This window comes from Numenius arquata, chromosome 5 (genome assembly GCF_964106895.1).
Source record: "Numenius arquata chromosome 5, bNumArq3.hap1.1, whole genome shotgun sequence".
In the NCBI taxonomy this organism is placed as follows: domain Eukaryota; kingdom Metazoa; phylum Chordata; class Aves; order Charadriiformes; family Scolopacidae; genus Numenius; species Numenius arquata.
Window position 1 is genome coordinate 2640352 of NC_133580.1, and position 20241 is coordinate 2660592.

The 20241-nt window shown below is 45.1% G+C and overlaps 1 protein-coding gene across 2 annotated transcripts in view; it reads right to left on the reverse strand.

Moving 5' to 3' along the window:
• Positions 1 to 20241, reverse strand: part of SH3BGRL (SH3 domain binding glutamate rich protein like) — a 36269-nt gene that overhangs the window by 9950 nt on the left and 6078 nt on the right. For both annotated transcript variants that reach the window (XR_012463257.1, XM_074147424.1), the window contains exon 2: positions 760 to 945. Coding sequence is in view for 1 of the 2 variants with exons in the window: in XM_074147424.1 (XP_074003525.1) it covers positions 760 to 945 (186 nt within the window). In the remaining variant the exon portion in view is untranslated. The remainder of the gene's footprint in view (positions 1 to 759; positions 946 to 20241) is intronic.

A 20241-nucleotide genomic window follows, 5' to 3' on the forward strand; every position in this document is an offset into this window, starting at 1 on the left:
CGGACCACAACAGCCTTCATTTTGCAAGGGGTACACAAAAAATGACCCCAAGAATGATCAGAAAACTGATATACGGTCATGGCGGACATCGCTGCACATGAGCACGTCTTTTGGAAGATGAACAGACGACGGAGTAATCACAGAATGATCTGGGGTTGGAAGGGACCTCTGGAGATCACCTAGTCCAACCCCCTGCCAGAGCAGGTCCACCCAGAGCAGGTTGCACAGGAACGTGATCTGGGATCCACACGTATCAGCAAACCCCACGTCAACTGAACAGCTCTCTGAATTTGCTGCAGAACACAAGGTCGGTGCAACGGTGCCAGATTTCTGTGAAGTGTTAGCTCACAATCATTGCGAACATGAGAATTAAAAAACCCTGTAAACTTTCAGAGCTATAAGAGGGGAAAAAAAACACAGAGGAAAAAAATATATACACTGAAAGGTGGTGGTAGGGTCATTCCAGTAAGTAGCACAATGATCTGAGAATCAGGAGGTCCAAATTCTAATCTCTCCTCTGTGGCGGAACTGAAATATTCAAGAATCTATTATTATTATTATTATTATTATTATTATTATTATTAAAAGCCCAAGAGGAGGGGTAAATGTCTAACACCTTCCAAGCCCTTCACAGCTGGCGCACTTGGAGGTACAGCTGGCCAGGTCCTTTCTTGCCAATCACAACAGCAAAGCACGGACTGTGGCAGTGAGTACCAGGAGTGGGAGGAGCAGAGATGGAGACCTGGAGCCGTTCCTTACCCCGAGGTAGCGGCTGTCGTTGAAGAGCCGGGGTGGCAGGGGGTTCCCGCTTGCTGGCCGACTGTCTTCTGGGACGTTCTCGCGCATCCATTTCCGATTCTCCTCATTGGCGGCGATGTCCTTTTCCTCAAATTCAATTTTGTTGGCTTCCAAGAAACCTAACACATCTTGTTGCTGCTTTTTAATCTGTCACAAAAGAGGGAGAGGGGGGAGACAAAGCAAACAAAATCAGCCAAACCATTTTTTCTGCTGCTGATTATGCAATTCCAGGGTCCAATGTAGAAACAGGGGGGTGCAAAACAGGTTGAAAATGGAAACGGTAAGAGAATTGTTAGGATAAAAAAGTCTCTTCTGAAGCGTCATATCTGAGCTTTGACTTGGCTCCTATGTAACTAAACAGGCTGAAGTCTCATGACACTCTATCTATACACATGTGAGAGCTGTGAACCTTAAAGGTCTCCAACCAAAGGCAAAGGTGGGAGCAGCCCTCTCGCAGAGGCTGTGTTGGCCAGGCCTTGGAATTAATTTGGGGAAACGTTTTTTCAGGTGCAGAGGAGTTTGCTGGAGGGACATTTGAGGTACAACCTGCTTCCTTCACTCCCCTGGAAACGCAGGCTGAGCCCACCCTTCCCAGAGTCCGGGTTTTTGTCCCTACATGCCTCGCTGCAGGGACTTCCCAATAGAGATCTCATAAAGTCATCATTAACAGTACAACCCTGAAACAATTTTGGCTCGTGGACAGAAAAAAAACCCTCTTCTGCTTCTGCTCCAGGTTTCAACAGTGGCAGGTATGGTCTCTGGAGAGCCACCACCCTGTGTCCCCTGTCCTTGCTGGTCTCAGGGGGCTGACTGCACAGGCTGAATGAGATCCCACACCTGATGCAGCCCCTCCTCTGTGTACTCACACAGCACCCAAGTGAAAAGCAGGGTCTGTGCAGCAAAGACTCTGCTGTTTTACAGGAAAGATGGTTTTTATTACTGTCATATTTGAATTACTGACTTCCTGACACAGCGATCTTCTGCTTATGCTGTGCTCTTCCCTCTGCATGACTTTACCACCATAAAGGAAACTATAACCACGCGCATCCTGGCCAACAATAAAAAATGGGATTTAATGGGAAATTTTTTCTATCCAAATTCTTCCCTTCACTACAAAACCAGTCCAAGGCCTGGCTTTAACCTAATTAGCTCAGTGCAACAAAAGCAGGGCTCCATGCAGATGTTGCACTGCTTCTAATTCAGGTCAGCCCCCAGCTCTCCCCAGCAGCCTCTCCATATACGGCGAAGGGAAAACCGGCAGCTCCCGGCAAGCAGCGCCGGGGTCAGGGCACAGCCAGCCCAGAGCCAAGTACGGTGCCAAATATGGGGCCCGGAGAGGGGTGCGAGGGTTTCGTGTAGGAAAAGTGCTGCCCTGGAAGGGTGCGGTTTGGGAGAGCAGAGCCAGGCATCTCCGAAGAGGAGACAGCGATGCCTCGGCAGCCTTTCAGCATCCACTGACTCCTTCAGAGCCATCACCGCTGGCTGCACAACGATCCGTGATAGGGAACCAGTCCGGGTCCAACGAGATCTTGGGTGGGGTGGGTTTTTTTTAAAAAAAACTGGATAAATAGATCTCCCTTTGCATCAGCGTAGTGCAAAGGGATCAACCCCAATTCCCGATGAAGGGAAAACGTGCTCCCAGCTTCAGCGGGGGAGTTGCCTGCACAGGGATGCAAAAGCCAACACAATTCCTCCTGATGTGTCGGCAGAGGAGCCGGTAACTCGATTAGCAACTACCCTCGTAGCCTTAAACAGAAGAATATCGCTGGGCATTAGCTAATTTTCATCATGGCTAAAAATAAATAAAAATGGACAAGTTAATACCACCCTGAGGAAACAACTCATGTTCCAGGCTGCACAGAAAAACATTTCTCAGCAGACTCGAGTCTACTGGCAAAAGATTTCTTCGCTGGCCTTTAATAACAGGGGTCACAGCAGGAGGGAGCAGGATGGGGAGGTTTTTCTCCCTCGAGTCATACAGCTCAGAGGAAAAAAAAAAGTTACCACTTCCTTCATGTCAATTCTGTAGCACTAAAATAAGGGAAAGGCCTTTGCAATTGTAAACTCCTTTGCCAGTGGTCAGTATCTAAGGCAACATACTGACTGAGGAATAAATGGAATTTTTTTCCGCAAACTAGTTACATTTTAATTAACCATTTCCCACCATTTGTAAATTACAGATCTAGCTCGTTTTCATTAGTCTCAGGTCCTTAACTTGTCCAAAATCTGCTTAGTGAGAACACACTTTGAGATGTCCCAGAATTTTCAAGAGGAAAAAGAAAACTACGTTTTTTTCCCAATCTACTATTAAACTATACAGTCAGCCACATAAAACAAGCGCTCCGAGTTTGACAGTAATCAGCATTTTGGTCTCCTGAGAACTCTCTTTTAATGATTTTTTAAATCATTGTAGCCATACACACACTCTCACACTCCTCACAGTATCTCAGCTGGGTCTCTCAGGGCAACCCCTTCACAGGCAGACTCCAGTCCCTTCCCGCAGCGCCCCGTCTGACGAGGCTGGACAATCTCAGCCATGAAGATGCTTCTACAACACGAAGAAATTGCCTCTGGCTACCCTATGCTGCCATTACTTCATATGATAAACTTAAATAGAGTTTCCCTCTTAGACATGTGTATGCAAAGCATCTTTCTACACTGCCACATTGCCTGTTCTGCTGTATTTTCCCTCCTTCTCCCAGCTTCATGGAGCAAGGACAGTCTCTGGGTTATTTTTCAGCTACAGCAGAGCCGGATCCCAAGTTCACAATCACGGCTACGAAGGGCTATCATGGCATACAACCCTCTCTGCTTGTTTATGAAGAGCCAGCAAAGCTGGAAATGTATTTTTTCTGCTAGAAAAGGCACCACGCAGAAGGCAAGCATGGCAGTTTGGTCTTTGTACCGCTCTCAGTCCGTCTGCGGTTAAAGGAAGCAATTCTCTAAAGAACTGTAAAGAAAAGCAAGGAGCTGGTGTTGATGCACATGTAATATTAGTTTGAAACCCTACTTGTCTGGCCAAATAAAAAAAAAAAAAGAGTTGGAAGATGAAGAGGTGACATCTTCCTCCCAGCTCCTCACACAAGTCTTACAACCACGGCGACCAGCACTTATACAAGAGCATTAAATGTTCCAGAGAATCACGGCACCAACCGCGTGGCAGAACAGACACCGAGCTGCCAGATTCCATCATTTTATGGGATTTTATTTAGAAAACTTCTATTAATCTCAGGCGCCGGAATACCACAGGAAGCGCCTAAAATAGAGCAAGAGACGCCTGCTGCCGCTTCAGGGTATTTTGTCTTACACAAAAGGGCATACGCTCTCCTCGGGATAAGAGCCTGGAAGATGGTTCCTGCTGCCCATGTTTGGGAAGGAGAGAGGAGCCTTTCTTCAGGATGCGCCTGTCAACACACAGCGCTCACTTCCCAAAAAACCTCTCCCAGTTGCCTAACTGGGCATGGACACCGGCCAGAGCCTTTCCAGATACCGTACCTCATCCTACGCAAACAACTGTCATGTCTAAAGCTATTTTGGCCTGCCGGCTGCAGCTAACTGCAGTTTGCAAACACGAAAATCCTTGTTTATACTGAGTGCTCCTGACACATTTTGCAGGGCAGAGAGCGGCAGCGGAGAGCTGGGAACGTGCGTACAGTCAGCGCCGGAGCCGGGAACACCACCACTGGGCAGGGTCCTGAGGCTGGGGGAGCAGAAGGACTCCTGGACAGACAGAGAAGCACAAGAAAGAGAGAAGTCACGGATGGGCGTGGGGAGACAGCTGCAAGGGAGCAAAGAGGCTGCGGGCAGGAGCGGATGGGATGGAATAAAAAGGAGGGATGGAGATGGGGCAAAATCCCAGTGGTGGAGGTGGGATGGAGGCAGAGGATGAAAGGAGATGGGTTTGGGGAGCAGAACTCAGTAGTGCCGAGAGGGCGGGCCACGTCCCACTGGAACTCACCGCTGCCCCGCCTGGGGAAACAAGAATGCCCTCGAGAAAGCCAGTTTTGCTCACAGATGCCTTCACTCCTCACCCTCCAAAAACACACACCTGGTTTCTCAGCCTGAACACTGACTCACACTTCTCAGGGCATTCTTGGGGCAAAACCATCTAAAATTACTCAGGTGAGTGGCAACGTTATACTTTTTGCTGATGGCCCTAAGATAACATTGAAATGAAACATTTAACCAAATGAATCTATTTTCACGTGCTTTTGGCTTTCAATGTCCGTTCCAGAGACAGAAATAGCTTTATGGCAAGTCGCTGGCGGTTAGGTGAAGTCTCACCACCAAGCTGTAATCTTCCGCATACAAAATCTGCACAATTAGAGGCTGATGCTTCTAGCAGCCTTTTTTTTTTTTTTTTTTTAGATATCCTTGTGCATCAAGATTCTCTTCCTTTCCAGTTACAAGCCCATCACGAACAGTAAGCTTTCAGCGGAGCATGTGCACAGAATAACGTTATGAAAATGAGTAGCTTGGAATTATGAACAAGTTTCGTCCCTCACTTGAATACACATCAGAAGTTAAACTTGCTGTTCTAAGACCTAACTTGCGTCAGCGGATGACATCAGGAATGGAAGAGAAACCACGTCAAAGCCGCCAAGAGTTGAAGTGGACGACGTTTCCCAACAAATCGCAGTCCATCAAAAATGGAGCTTTAACGCCAAAGCGGGCAGAAAATTTTCCAAAAATGCTGTAACATTTTAGACTCAATATTTTTTTATCCTCCAAATCTTTATTCCTTGCGGAAAAAAAGAAAAATCAACCAAAAGATAATAAACTGAAAGGAGGCAGGGATGATGCTGCAAGACTGTGTTCCAGCGAGCAGGAGATACTCCATCCCCAGCTCCAGCCAGGACCGTAAACTGGTCGTCCAACAGCCAGCCTCTCCCAGCACTACCCTGCTGCAAGGGAACAATTAGTTTAAATGTTTTATTGAAATAAACCTCAAAGAAGTTTCTATCTTATTTGGTATACACAGGCATAACACATACAAACTAGTCTAATTCGCACTGCTGGCCAAAAAGGGGGTTTGGGTTTTAAGTCTTGTTATTTTTTCAGTTTATAAATAAACTCCTTGTTGGACAATGGACATGTTTTGGAAATCTATTTCTGGACCACTGGAACCCAAAGTAAGTTTACAGTTTGAGTGCTGCTGTTTTGATCCCACAAAAAACTTCCCCGGGGCCGATAACACGGCTGCTGCTCTGGCACTCAGCACCTTCTCTGCTGCTTCTGTGGGTCCTGGGTCCTGACATCCATGTGGGGAAAAAAAACCCACAGATTCCTCCCTCTCCGTCCCCAAAAATGTTATTAAATGGCTCATACATTGTTGTGAGGATTTAAAAGAACTTTAAAGAGATTTCCCATAAACTGTCCAGCCACGGTTATATGGTCGCTTACAGCATCCAGCTCCTGCTGACGGTGAAGCCTGAGCTGCTGCCCCCAACCACACAGACCAGAGCCAGCGCCAGGACAGAAGAGAAGCAACACCTGAAAACGGATCCAGCTTTTTCATGCTTCTCAATTTAGTCTAAAGATAAAACCACCTTTAAAATGTTGGGGTTTTTTTTGTTTTTTGTTTTTTTTTTTTTACCTTTTCCAATTCCAGCCTTCTGGGTTCTAGAGAAGAAAAAGCAACTACATCTTTAAAGCGGTTGCATTTTAAGCCGCTGATGATTTTAAACATGCTGTTTCAGCGTTAGGGGGGCAATTCTTTAAATCACAGGGGGCACCTCCTTTGTGCAGAAAGCTGAAAAAGTTCAAATCCCCAGATGACGCTACAGTTTGTAGCCAGACTTGTAACCATCGGCTCTTCAAAAGGTTCAATACCTTCTGAAGACCGAGAAGCTCAAATTTAAACAGCGAACGGGAAGAGCGCAGCATAAGGAATCTTCAGCAAACTCCGGTGGCAGGGCCGGCCTTTCGCTCACTGCAGCCGGGGTGAAAATATGCAGAAAGTGGTTTTCTTCAGAGGGAGCGGGGCAGGATGAGGAATGCTGAGCTGCTGCCAAGACAAATTAACTCGCTGCAGGGCATCCCGCGGGCTGAGCTGCGCACCAGTACCCCCCCGCTCCCACCCTGCCCCTGCAAGAAAGCAAACTGGGCGGCTAAAAACGCCCGCCGGGCATCGGTCCTGTCCCTGGGGCTGGTGCAGGGGCAGCCCGAGAAGTCACCTAGTGAGGCAAAGAGAAATAAAGCTCAATACGTCCATTAGCAGCAGTGTTTATTTTCTGTGTTCCAGTGACTTTAGGACTCGACCATCTCTGCTGCTGTGGCTGGCTAACACCACGGCTATTCACAGCCACTTTTTAACAGGAAAAAAAAAAAAGCTGGCTGGGTTTTTTTTTTTTTTTGCTTTTTGCGGTTTTTTTTTGTTTTTTTTTTTTTTTTAAACATTTCGCATCTGATTTCTAAAATGATAATGCCTCCCTCATGTGAGTTGCTAATGTAGAAGCTAATACTTGCAAATTAGCTGCAAACCGCTTATAATTTTGCCTCCCAGTACAACATCATTTGTAGGAGTGTAACAGCTCGGCTATGCATTTAAATGTTTAAATGCCACGGATTCCTGACGGCCCCCCTCAGCTTGTTCTCCACCCCCAGGACACTACACCAGGACTCCCTTCAGAGACAAAACACCTCCGAGCAGGCTTGGTCTTGGCCTCCATCAGTTTTCTCTGGTTTTACTGCAATATTCAAGGAGTCAGGTTTTTGTATAAAATGTTTTTTTTGTTGTTTTTATATTTTTGAGCAAGCCAGATTTCCCTCCCCCCGTATTAGCTTAAAATTCAGAGGTGCCCCTTCTGGTGGTGCTGGTGGCCACCATCCACTGTAAATGGTGGTCAAAGGGTGGGAAACTTGTAGGTACCTACAGCAATGACCTGCTCAATCAGAGCTTTGGAGGCTGTCTCTGAGGTGTCTCCCAGCGATTCATGTCTCACTCTTACTTCTCTCTGCCTGGTAGAACATCTACCTATTTTTAGGTCTGGGCAATTATCATTACAGAACTCAAACCACTTCTTTGTTCTGGCTATTTTAAGCTGCGCATTACACGTAGTAATATCATCATTCTCTCTCCCAATGCTTGGTTTCTGGTCTGTAAGGAATGAGATTGAGAACAAATACAGCAAAACCACCATGAACTTACGTGACCTAAATCAAACACAGGAGGCTGGAAAAGCTCACGCTCTACTTGTGCTGCTTTTATTTCCAGAAATTAGGCAGAGTCCAGATGGGTTCCATATGTACTTACTCTCTCCCTGCAGGGCCCTTTGGGAAAGCCCATGGCATCTCAACATGTATCCTGCATCGCTGCTACAGCAGCCCTCTCTTGATGTGGTTTGTCCCCAAAAGCCTGGACATGGTTCTTGCCACCGGGTACCCACCACCCCCAGGCTGCATCAGCCCCACGTGCCAGCCTGGGACCCAGGGCAGGAGGGAATGAGCTCCAGCTCACAGCAACCAGATATCCATTTCTCCCACGTGGTTCTGGAAGATACTTTTTAAAAGCAGGAAAAAGTCCTGGGGTGAAAGGACCCAAAACCATCACTCAGAGCAAGGTTGGGGGAAAAACCCAGGCTACTGAAAGCTTTTTTGCAACCTAACCTGGAGGTTGCATCACATCTGGAAGCACGTGGTGTGCCTGCAATGGGGCATTACCCAGGCGTTAAGGTACCACACCACAGATCAGACTTTGCAGCACAAGCCAAGAATATAGCTAGAACAAAGGACAAAGTCTGTACTTCCCAAAACAAGACCACAACTTGCTCCAGAAACCGTAGAAAGTTACATAAATGGAAAAGCTGATTCATGAGAACAAAAATAAAAGCTTCTCTTATGGATTATAATGCCATTGTAAGTGCATTCATTCAATAACCCAAAGCATAAAAGTTTGTTAAACCCCACACCAACAAAACCCCCAAAAGACCCCACTGCATTCAACAGGTTTTTTTTTCCTACTGGAAGAACCAAACCTGAGAGTTAATGTCACCTCCATGTAATAGTAATGAAGTCCTGGAGATCAGGACTCTCAACAGAGCCCAGGGTACTTATGGACCTAACTCCCACTAACTTTTATTTACTCTTTGACACAGACTGCAAAGAGAATAAAATCCCCAACGGGAGTTTGGCTTTGAAAAGTTCAGCCAGTGACACAGGCCTGGCTCCTCTGCTGGGTACAGCCCAGGAAAGCAGCCTGCTGAGCAGGTTCCCGATTGCTTTGTCGCTGACTGGCTCGTGAAGTTCAAGGAATTAGTAAGAAAAATAAGAAACCTTTTCTCTATTGCTCCAAAGGAAAGAATAAAGTAATATAATCATCATTTGGAAGAGGATAGTAATTTAGAAAACTAATCTCAGCCTAATTCTGTTCAGAAGTACAGGAGAACACAGGGTCTCACGCATTCACTTACGCTGTGAATCAGCGTTGAGAGCTGCAGAACACACACGGGCTCCCTGTTTCTGAACGGCTGCTGAGCTGCTTGCTCCTTCCTCCTCTCGGTCACGGCTCAGCACCAGGCTGGATGCTGCCTTTGCACTATAGACGTGTGTACATATATGCTGCGGACGTGTGTATATACCTGGACAGTGGGACAGCTCACTCACTACCTGGTGATTTGGGGTATTTGTCACTCGGTACCTACAAAAGTAGACACTTGCCAGCAAAACTCGAGGCTGGAGCACATTAAGCAACCCCTCAGCTGTGTTGTTGGCATAATCATACGAGCAGTTGACAGAAGCAAATCTGTAAGAAGTTCAGCTTTTTTAGTGTTGCACGATATGAACAATCAAAAATATTTGGACTTAAATGGTACCGATTCTTTCAATTAATTGTACACAGGATTCAGGTTTGATGTTGCAGCAGCATTTTTGAATGTTGCTACTTTTGTGCCAGACGTGCGATACAGCCAATTCTACCAACGCTCTGTTACAGTCAAATTCTAATAAGAAAGATACTAAAAGGCCATAAATAGGTCAAAACTGACTTGCTGCATCCAATCAAATGTCTGTTTAGCCACTTTCCTCCAGCAGTGGCCAAAAGCAGATTTCTTTACCCATTAGTTAAGTATCAGGACAAGTAACATTTCCTTATTTATATCTTCTCAGCTTCCGGCAAACAGCAGTAGCAGCACTGCCTAATGAAGGCTTGATTACTTTTTAATGTGCTTTACTTTCTGTGAAGGTACCTTAAAGATCAACATATTATCACAGCTTAAGTCAACTTCTGCTCTTAAAAAATAATATTCAAGCACTGGGGGAGTGTGTGTGGGGAATCCATTCATCCTTTTATACCTGCTTGTCAAGGGCTGCTGTGGTGCTACCAGGTTTTTAACACAACATCTTATCACCGGCAACACCTGAAGACAATGTACAACAGTACCATTTAAGAAACTTCAGATTTTGTTCCAGGACATGAAAACGGTTGTCTGTCAGATGAAAATCCACCTCTTTTCTTACTGAAGCCACCAAAATTCAGAAGCACTTTTGGCTGCAAGGAAAAGGAGGGTGACATTGCGCATTCCCCTTTAACTTTCCCCTTTAACTTTCTGGCCACTCCCCAATATTTTTTCAGTCTCTCTTTTAGCATTTCCCAGCCTGCCAAGGCTCGTGTACCACCACACTGGCAGCATCCTACTTGTTTTGCCCAAGAGCCCAGCTCAGCCACAAGCCTATTAGCCAGATGCACAACTCACAAGAGCATTCCGGATGGCTGTGCAGATCAGATGCAACATGACTTTAGTCAGGATATCTGTTTCCTCACCCCGCCAAAAATTAAACATAGCTCTAGTGTCTGCTTTAGATGCCTTTACTAATTGTGAAAAATGCTTTAAAAGAGTCGCCATTGCCAAATCAGAGTAATGCAGAAGTCAGGATGCCAATGCTCTTCTCTGTAACAGCCATAGCCCATTAAAAGACTAGAAGCATAGAAGTATAGAACCTATTATTTCAAGGTTTTATCCCAAATATGGATTAACTCCTTGTGCTACAATAAACACGCATGCCTCTCAGGTGTTTCACTTCTCTTAAGGAAAGGTTTTCCCTGGTTATCTCTGGCTTCTCAGCTGGAAACACATTCAGAGGTCATCCTGGAAGAAGGAGTTACATGGCTAAAGCAGAGAATTCCAATCCAAAGGAATTCATTTGCCAATACCCCTAAGCACATTACTGCACTGGCTGATGTACAGCGCCTGTGGGGACCATCAGTCACCTCTCCGAACAGCCAAGAGATTAGCTTTTTGTTTGTTTGGGGTTTTTTCCTTCTTTTTTTTTTAAAAAAAAAAAGTTACATGAAAAGTGACAGCAATGCCCAAAGGGATTGTCTGGATTTCAAAACCAAACAATCTCCACACAGCCAAAACCTTCCATTTTCAGGGATTTTAATGCAAGATTTTAACATTTAAAATCTCGATCATCACCCCAAAAAAAGGGATGTCTGCTCATGGGATGGCAGCAAGCCTTTTTACACTGTATTTCTGCACGCATGAAACCCAAGATCCCCAGCAGGTGGGGAAGGGAGGAGTTAAAACCCAAGGAGTCACAAGAAGGGGCTGGCAGCACCAGAGCTGTTACTAGAAGAGGCACCAACCCTGGTGAAATGTATATTTTTTGTAGACAACCAAACAGCCTGAACACAGAAAAACAGTGAATGCAAATGAAGCTTCCAACTGCTGAACACTGCGTGAGGTGTTTCAGTTCTGGAGAGGTGTCAGACTTACACGTGTCCTCTTTCAAAGGGAAGAATCTGCGCTTGATTTAAAGCAGGGAGGATGGCTGACTTCTGCTGAACTTTCTGCTCAGGCTGGGCTTCCCCTGCGGCCCCAGGAGGAGCGACAGCAGCACGATTCTCCACTCCCTTCATGTGATTTCTGCAAACAGCCCCACCAGGAGCCCTGTTTGATTAAGGATGAACTTTGCACTTGAAGCACCTTCCTGTCTCTGGGTACTGGCTGGCAGGAGATTGAAACTCAGACACTTGGACCTCTCCAGCACCAAAAGCCTGCCCATCCTGACGCAGGATCTCTGCCTGTGATGCTTCCAGACCTCACCTCTTCTAGCGCTGGGTCCAGGTCTGTTATCCAGGAGGGACTGTCGGGGAAGCATGGCTCATCGTTGGCACCATTGTACATTCAACCTGCATAAATCAGGGTTATGGAAAAAGACCATCTCCTTGAACTCCAGAGGCTTCTCTCTCAGCATGTACTCACCCCTTCTTGCACCTTGGTGTGGCTACATGGAGGTCTGAGCCAGAGAAACTCTCCCAGTCCCGCAGCAGTATTATTTTTGGGGGCCTCCACCCCAGGTCAACCATGCTGACCTGTGGATGCTTGTGCCATTACAAGGAAAGGCACAGGGCAGGGAACAAGCGAGGGGATGCAGGACTGCCTCTTCCCGAAGCAATACCGACTGAAAGCATATATCAAACTGTGGCCTCCAGCCATTCCTGTCTCAGGCCCTTGCTCCATTCAGTAAAAGGAAGGATTTGCAACTGCAAACACTCACATATCAGGATTTTTTTCTAGTTTCTTTTGTGACTAGACTACTGAAGTTAGCCAAAATAAATGTATCTTGCAAAATCAAGCTTCCAGACCTAAGCCTCCCCTTATCTTGCTTTAGATGAGAATGTAAAGAAACGCTGATGGATTGCAAAGCCATAGCTTTAATCACATACACAGACACCATCCACGAACCATCGCGGCACCCAGAATTGCCATAATCAAAAGGAAAACACCACCATTACAATACAAAATAAATTGACCTTTGGCAATTTTCTAAGTCAATTTTGTGGCATTTGACTTTCATAAGCCTGAAAACTGCTCGTCTGGTCCAAAACCAACAGAGAGAGAGCTTCCTACTGCGGGAATACAGGCTCCATTATCTCGGTTATCCGTTAACAAAGCATAAGCAGCAGCAGAATATGAACTCCTCATTTATTATGCACAGTTGTTTTCTGCAGCAGACTTGGAGCTTGGCAGGCTGTATTTCCCTGGACTCTAACGAGCTCCTCATCACAGCGTTGAAACTCTGCACAGGGTTAAATAAAAACAAACAGATCTGTTCCTCCCAAAAACCGGTATAAAACTAAGGTAACACCTGAACATCACAAACAGGAGAGCGCCAGGAAAAGCAGACAAAGGAACCACACACACACTGCATTATCCTGCAGCGATCCCCAGGCTTCCAAGACTGCCAGAAGGAAGCACAAACCCCAGCGCCTGCTTAACAAAAACTGCCCCAGGGTCTGGAATGAACTTGCTGTGTATCATCCAGAGCGTCTCCAGCAACTCCATTTATCTGACCAAGGTTTAGGGTTAGAAGGAAAGCAGAAATCTACCAACAAACCTGCTGTCACAGCTTCTGAATTTTCCCTCATTAATCATTACTGATATTCGCAGAGTTAGTTGTCTGGCACAGCTCAGGCAGAACAGCAGAGAACTGCAAGCTTGAAGAAACCTGGTGTAACATTCCCACTTGTACCCTGACAAAGCCTTTTTGGCCCAGTACAAAGTGCCTGGTCCACCTGGTCCATCCCCACAGGGAGGAGATGCCATCACACCACCGCCCGACCTGGGAGCAGCCCCACAGCCACCCGCTCCCCAGTACAGGGGCTCTCTGTCACCACTTCATGTCCCCTTTTCCAGGCAGTGCCATCTGGGTTAGCCACGACTGAAGGTGAAGTTGTTTGTGCTCAGCCCTTCCTTTGGCCCTGGGATGCTCAATGGGCAACTCAGGGAGGACCTGAGCAAAGAGCAGCCTCCAGCGACAGCCCCTTCTCCTGGCAGGACTGTTCAGTGTATTCCCGGTGTCTCTACAGCCTCAGCATCTCACCTTAGTCTCTCTGCTGTGCCCTGTTATCTGAGGAAAGAAACAGTCTTGGGGAACAGAAGCTTTTGCTACGTGGAAGAAAAAAAATGTTCTTAAATCTATGCTACCTCTGCCACAGAGTCCTTGAACATACCTGAATAATTATTTTTTTCAAATCACTACTTATTTACTTTGTTATTTCACTACTTATTTACTTTGTTATTTGGGTTAGGGATCATTTCTGGCTGTTTCTACAAACAGTATCAAAGACACTGCAGCCCCACCTCAAAGACTGGCTTTACACACTGACCATAATGCAATTTAACGCATAGAAGACTAATCAACAAGATAATCAGGCTCGGTATCATGAGTTACAGAGAACTCTCTGGAACATTATAAATTTCTAGATATTCAAAGTTCTCAATGTGTCTGAGAAAAATGGGGGGAAAGGCACTGAGGGTGCCAGAGAAAAGCTGACTACTAGAAACCTTCAAAGGGGCTTCAGCCCTGAAAGTCTGTCTCTCACCATCATTGTCAGGTTCTGAATCTGTTTTTTTCAGCCAGTCTCTCTCTGAAAGCCAGAATTATTCCTCCTTTATCTTCATTTTCACAGAGTGCTCCAGGACAGGTCTTGGTAGTCCGTGTAATGTTGAGAGCAACTACACCCTATGAAGAGTGGTGGCTGTTGTGTCAATGTCAGTTAGAACAGCACAGGTCCCACTTCGTTCCACCCTGAAATGCGGTCTGCATGGTCTGCACAGCGCTTGGCTAATATTTGCCAGGGAAGCAGCCCGAGAAGACAGCCTTAGACCAACACATACCACAGAACAGCAGAGGGCTACGGTCTGCGGTGTTTATTGAAACAGCTGCTAATGTAATTATTTTTCAGGATCTGTGGATTTATGCTGGCGATGAGGAGACCTGCACGGCAGAGAGAGCACAGAGGAAAAACATTTTTTGTTTTGTTTATCTGAGAGCTGAACTCTGATTAGGAAAGGAGCTAAACGCACGGACAAGTCTTGCACAAAGCTCCTGTGGTCTGCAATAAAAAGGTTTATTTCCTGTACGGTTTAGCACACAGAGAGACTAAATTAACTGTCAAGACTAAAAGTTTACAGCATTAATTGTTGTTTTACTGTCTTTATTCTGCCAGGCATTTATTATCTTTAAATAAAAAACTAGTTTAAGAAGAAATATAATATGACCTCAGGGATCCTACACTAAATCCAGGTGCTTCTGAAGAACTCATATAACACACGTATTATTTAGCAAGAGTCTTTTTGATGATTGTTATTCTAAAACTAAACCAAAGAAAATTTTCAAGAGAAGAAAGCTTTGTTTCCTAACTAAAATGCCTATATATCGTAACACAAAGGAAGAGTGGATTACGAGAAAAGCTATGGATTAAACACAAATTTTCCTCCTCTTTCCAAAAAAAGTCAGGCTTGCATTGAGCTAGAGCAGCAGGTCAGTACAGCCACACCAAAGCACCCTGGAGACAAAAGATTTAGCAGGTGACAGTCTGTATCGGCACCAGTTTTCTGACTGGTTAATTTGCCCAGGTAACATTTCAAGTGCAAATCACCCCGCCAGCCCCAGATCCCCTCTTTATTTTAGTGCAGACTTGGACAAAATATTGTAACTTCAGAAACTGTGTCTTTAAGGGGTAGAAAGAGAAAGCTCACAAGAACTGGCCACATGGCAGCTTCTAATACTTTTGGTAGCTGAAGCAATACGGGAGTTGGCCAACTTCTGCTTGCAGTAGCCAGGAAGGCCAACACCGGGGGGGTCTGCTCTCAAGAGGCCTTTTCAGGAGACATCCTGAGGTCCCTCTTTACAGGAATTTTAAACAACGGAGCATTTTCCAACACAGTAAGGTCCTTCCCATCAACAAACTATTCTCATCCACTGCATCACTGCAGCCTGAAGGGAAGTGCCGCCTTCCACCCTAAACCAAGAGCACTATCTGGCTGCTGCCCAGGCCTCGGTGACAGGCATGGCCACCGATAGAGCCATGATCTGGAGGCCACTTTGTGACTCCCCACTGTCTTTTTAAAGTTTTTTTGATCATGCTTGTCACCGTGGTATCCGCTTTTTTTTCAAGCCACAAGATTCCTTCTGCCTCTGTGCAAGCTAGCATCTGCATACCATGACCAGAAACCAAGACAAATACACACTGCATTTTATTTTTCTTAAATATTAAGTCCCCCAGCTGTTTATTCGCTGTAGGATGGAGTTCTCCAGGCCTGGGCGAGCAGCCAAAATAGCTTCATTCCCCTGATGTTCTTCAGTCTCACCCTAATGCTGGACGGCTGGCAGAGTGAGGTGATGGCTATCCTAACGCCTTCCAAGCTGCTAATTTTGGCCCCAAATCATTCTATGGAAGACATAGCTGCCTGTCCAGCTGCTCCTCTGTTTATACAGGTGTAAATTCCTAGAAGGAACATTCCCCGAGATAGCTTTACGGACCTACTTCGATCTTTTCACAGCATGCGTAACTCAAACCTCAGTCCTCTGCGGGTGAAGACGGAGGCTCTCACAGTTCCCTCCTGGTACATTTTAATGCGGTGAAAACAAACTGAAATTCAGAAAAAGATTGCTCAGGTACAAAGGTTCCATGGACTTAGCCACCAGAACCATGAGACTTGCTTATCTGCATTACAGGGTGGAAAGGAATTTCCAGTTGTTAATCAGGATTATCAGGTCACTAACAAGGAAGTTTGTAAACCTGCCCCTTTTCATCTTTTTATTTCTACTCACATATATTGTATTTCCTGATTGGAGGCGGGGGGGGGAATCCTACATCTATTATCTATTAATCAGCATCACTTGAGTTTCATTTCTATCCATGTCCACTGAGAAAGTTTTTGGGATGTATTTTTAATTCATTCACCAAGTTATTCTGCTCCTCTCCCGTTCTGCCAGTTGCTCTGCAGCTGCTGCTCTGGCCGAATACATTTGCAACATGTGCATAGGAATGAGCTTGGATAAGCAGCATTAAGTATTTCCTAAGGAGTAAAATCTTGTCCTGCTGTAGTCCATGGCAAAACTCCCAGTGACATTAGCACGGCCAAAGGCTCATCCCATGAGGTGAATACAGATGTGCTGTTTAAACCTGCCTGGAAACAGCTACTCTCATAAAAATGTTGTTTTATGTGAAAACTACTATTATTTTCCCCAGAAGCTGCCTGTGTTCTGCTTACATTGGGCTTTGCCAGTTTGGTTTGACCTATGTCTAAGGTAGTAGGGGTTTCTGATAAACCTGCCTTATTATCTAGGTCTAAATATGACGTATATCAGCATCTGCTGTTCATGCTGCAAAATCATGTTGGTTTCGGAATCACCAGCTGGTCTGTATCACCAAATGGTGACGTTTTGGTACGTAAGAAAGGTTGAGATTGTGACCGGTGATGAGATGCACGAAGAAGAGCCACGTTCACTCCTGCAATCTCTCTTTCCCATCTCCCTGCCCACCCAAGAGCCCAGGAAAAGAATGACATTTCAGGTTTGATGAACGGAAGCCTGTCCCCACTCAAGCCTTGGACAGAGAGGCTGCGTGTCACCCAGCAGGGCTTGCTTCATGCTGACTCCCCCCAGTCCTGATCTGGATCTCACGGTGCATTTCATTATATGTAAAACAGAAGATCTAATGGCAAGTCTTCCCTATGCAAAGTCTTACTCAACATCCAGACCTTGAGATTTCAGTGTTTATCTCTCAACAGAAAGGTCTGAGCCTGCCAGCACCTACGGCGTAACAAATAGCTTCATGCAACATTTCTTACAGCCTTGTCCTGGGCTCCTGAACTGAACCGCAGGTGTTCAGGAGGAAACCAAAAGCGGAATTATTATTAACTTCTGCTTCCCCCCCCCCCCGGTTTCTAAAATACAGGGGAAAAATATAATTAAAAGTTCCTCTCACATCTACAGTCTCTCACAGCATCTCAGAGTTTGCAAAGCAGAGATAGATAAGATTTCAGTCACATTGGTACATCTGAATATAAACCAGATATAGAATTTGTTTACATTTCAGAGGAAATTTGTAGTTCCACCTAAACATCCAGAGCCTTCTAATACTTTCACAATTGCAAGCGTTTGTAATAACCGCCAAATTAAAGGCAAACCAGCACATCCCAAACACACACATATATTCTTTTCCATGAAACATTTTGCCTGGACGTGCTTTTAAATTTTTAAATGCAAACTGTTAACATAATTTTGGGAGAAGAGCCAGTTTCATCCAAGAACAGAAGAACAGCTTTACTGGGTTAGAGCCAACACTTGTCTACCCTAATATCCTGTCTCCAATGGCCACACATCCCAGGAAAGAGAACGCCAACAGATTGAGCACAGAGGGCTACACCACATTATACTTTCCCAGACTCCAATAATCCACAGTTTTGAGTCAGAGGTGTAGTAATTATGTTTAATAGCCCCTAATAGACTTTCTCCCTTAATTTGTCTCACTGCTTCCTGAGCCTATGCAATTTTTGCCACGCACGGCGTTCTTCGGCAGTGAGTTTCTCCATTAAACTACATGTTGTCAAACAAAGTACTTCATTTATTCTGAACCTGCCACCTGCTAGTCCCACTCGCTCTCCCCCAGTTGTTGCATTAGGAAAAGTTAGAAATGATCACTTCCTATCTGTTCTCTCATGCCTGACATGATTTTATCACCCTTCGTGCTTTTTCAGCTCGCTCTTTCTCCGCTGCAGAATTCTACCTTGTTTGGTTGTTTGTCCTATAGTGATCACTTTGCCCTGCTTAGTATCTTTTCTCACTTTTTTGTATCGTTTAAAGACAATTCCAGTCTATTAAAGATACAGACCCACCACAGATTTATACAGTGGTAATGTTATTTTTTTTCCTTTGCTCTCTTCCACCGTAAAAATTCATGACATACTGTTTGCTTTTTATGACCACTAATATGTTATTTTTGTAGAATTATCTAGCACAGCTCCAAGACCTCTTTGTTAAACACTATCGGTTAGTGTTAGTTTTAAACCTCACTCTTGCACAGGACGATGATAGTTTCTTCCCACTGTCCCATCTGGGACAGTTACAGCAGGCAGCTCTCGCACTGTGCAACCCCGCTTCACCAACAGCCTTGTCACCCGGCTCTTGTCACCTCGCTCTTTCTCCAGACTGCTTGGGGTACAGCAGAGATCTCTGAAGGATCTCCTTGTAACTTCTGCATATTGCAAAAGCTGCCCATATATTCCAAAGTCTTCACTGTTATCTGGTGTATATAATTGGTGTGTAATCAATTATAAAAGCCAAAAAGAAAAAAAAGTAATAATCCTTTCTTCTTATCCCACAGCCACTCAGTTTCTTTATGGAAAAAAAGAAAGATTTTTAACCTGACCGTAGCTTGTCCAAAACTTTCTGGAAATCCAGGGATTCAGTATTAAGGGATCACCCTTATTCATTTGCTCAGTGGCCGCTCCAGGTAACTCAGCTCAGAGGCACAGCTTTCGTCTCCGACAGTGTACTGATTCTTCCCCCCACTCTGTCTCTATCCACGTGTCCGCTGGGAAAGAGTCTAACAAAGAACAATATCAATTTGGCCAGCACAGGAAGACAGCCTGTAGCTTCCAGACTTCCCTGAGATTCTTTTTTAAACAACTGCTACCTTTGGCTCCTCTCTTCACTCTGACACCACAGCAATTCAAACAATAGGTTCCTTGACAAGTAATAGTTAAAATTTTACGCTTGAGCACCTTTAGAATATAAAGGAAGGCAATATTCATGTATGGAAAAAGATCCCAAAACCCCTTATACTTCAGGTAGCTTAACTAAAGAAATGAAATCACCACATGCATGTCTCACAGGGGAAACTAAGCCCAACAAGAAGTAGTATTAAGTCAGGATGCAAAGACTATTTCAGCTGTATCCAGACAGCAATAACTTTAGTCAGTCCACAGTGTGATGTTAAGCCTTCACATTTTCTTCTGGTGGCTTAAACCTTGGTCTCACTTTAGTACCTTCTGAATTTCAAAAACCAGGCCTTAACAGTAAGCTGGAGATGCTGTCCTGGAAAGGCCGGGCTCCTGGATGGAGGCTTTTTTCTGCGACAAATAATAGTAGATAAGTGTTACAATTAAAACTCTTTCAGGCTTGATTAAAATATCTGACCAACAAAAGTACTTTAATAATAAACTGACTGCCTCCCCTGAATACGGCTGGGGTTAAACAAATGTCCTTAACACTGTATTTTCATGTTTGAGTAGAAACATTCTTGAATAGCATAATATTGATATAAGCTGTGGGTTTGGTTTGGGTTTCCAGATTGCTGATTAGTGCCAGGAACTAAGGCTCCAGGGCAGCAGCTCGAGGGTTGGGGACCACGAAGAATAGCTATGCAAGGCAGAGCTCTATCTCTGGCTATGACAACGATGCATCCTTAGCTCTTCTTGCTATTATACAGGGGAATATTTTAGATCTGTTTTGAGCTTGAACAGCTGAAGTCTATCAATGTTTGTTTAGTTTCATTTGTCTCCTCTCCCCCCAATTCCTCCTCTTCTGGGAGAAATAAGAATAACCTCGCAGAGACTCTTGGTTTTGGCATCCTCTGCTTGTTACACGCATGCCAATTCACTGACTTCGGTAGGAATTTTCTGAGTGCAACTTCAATGCCTCGGGACA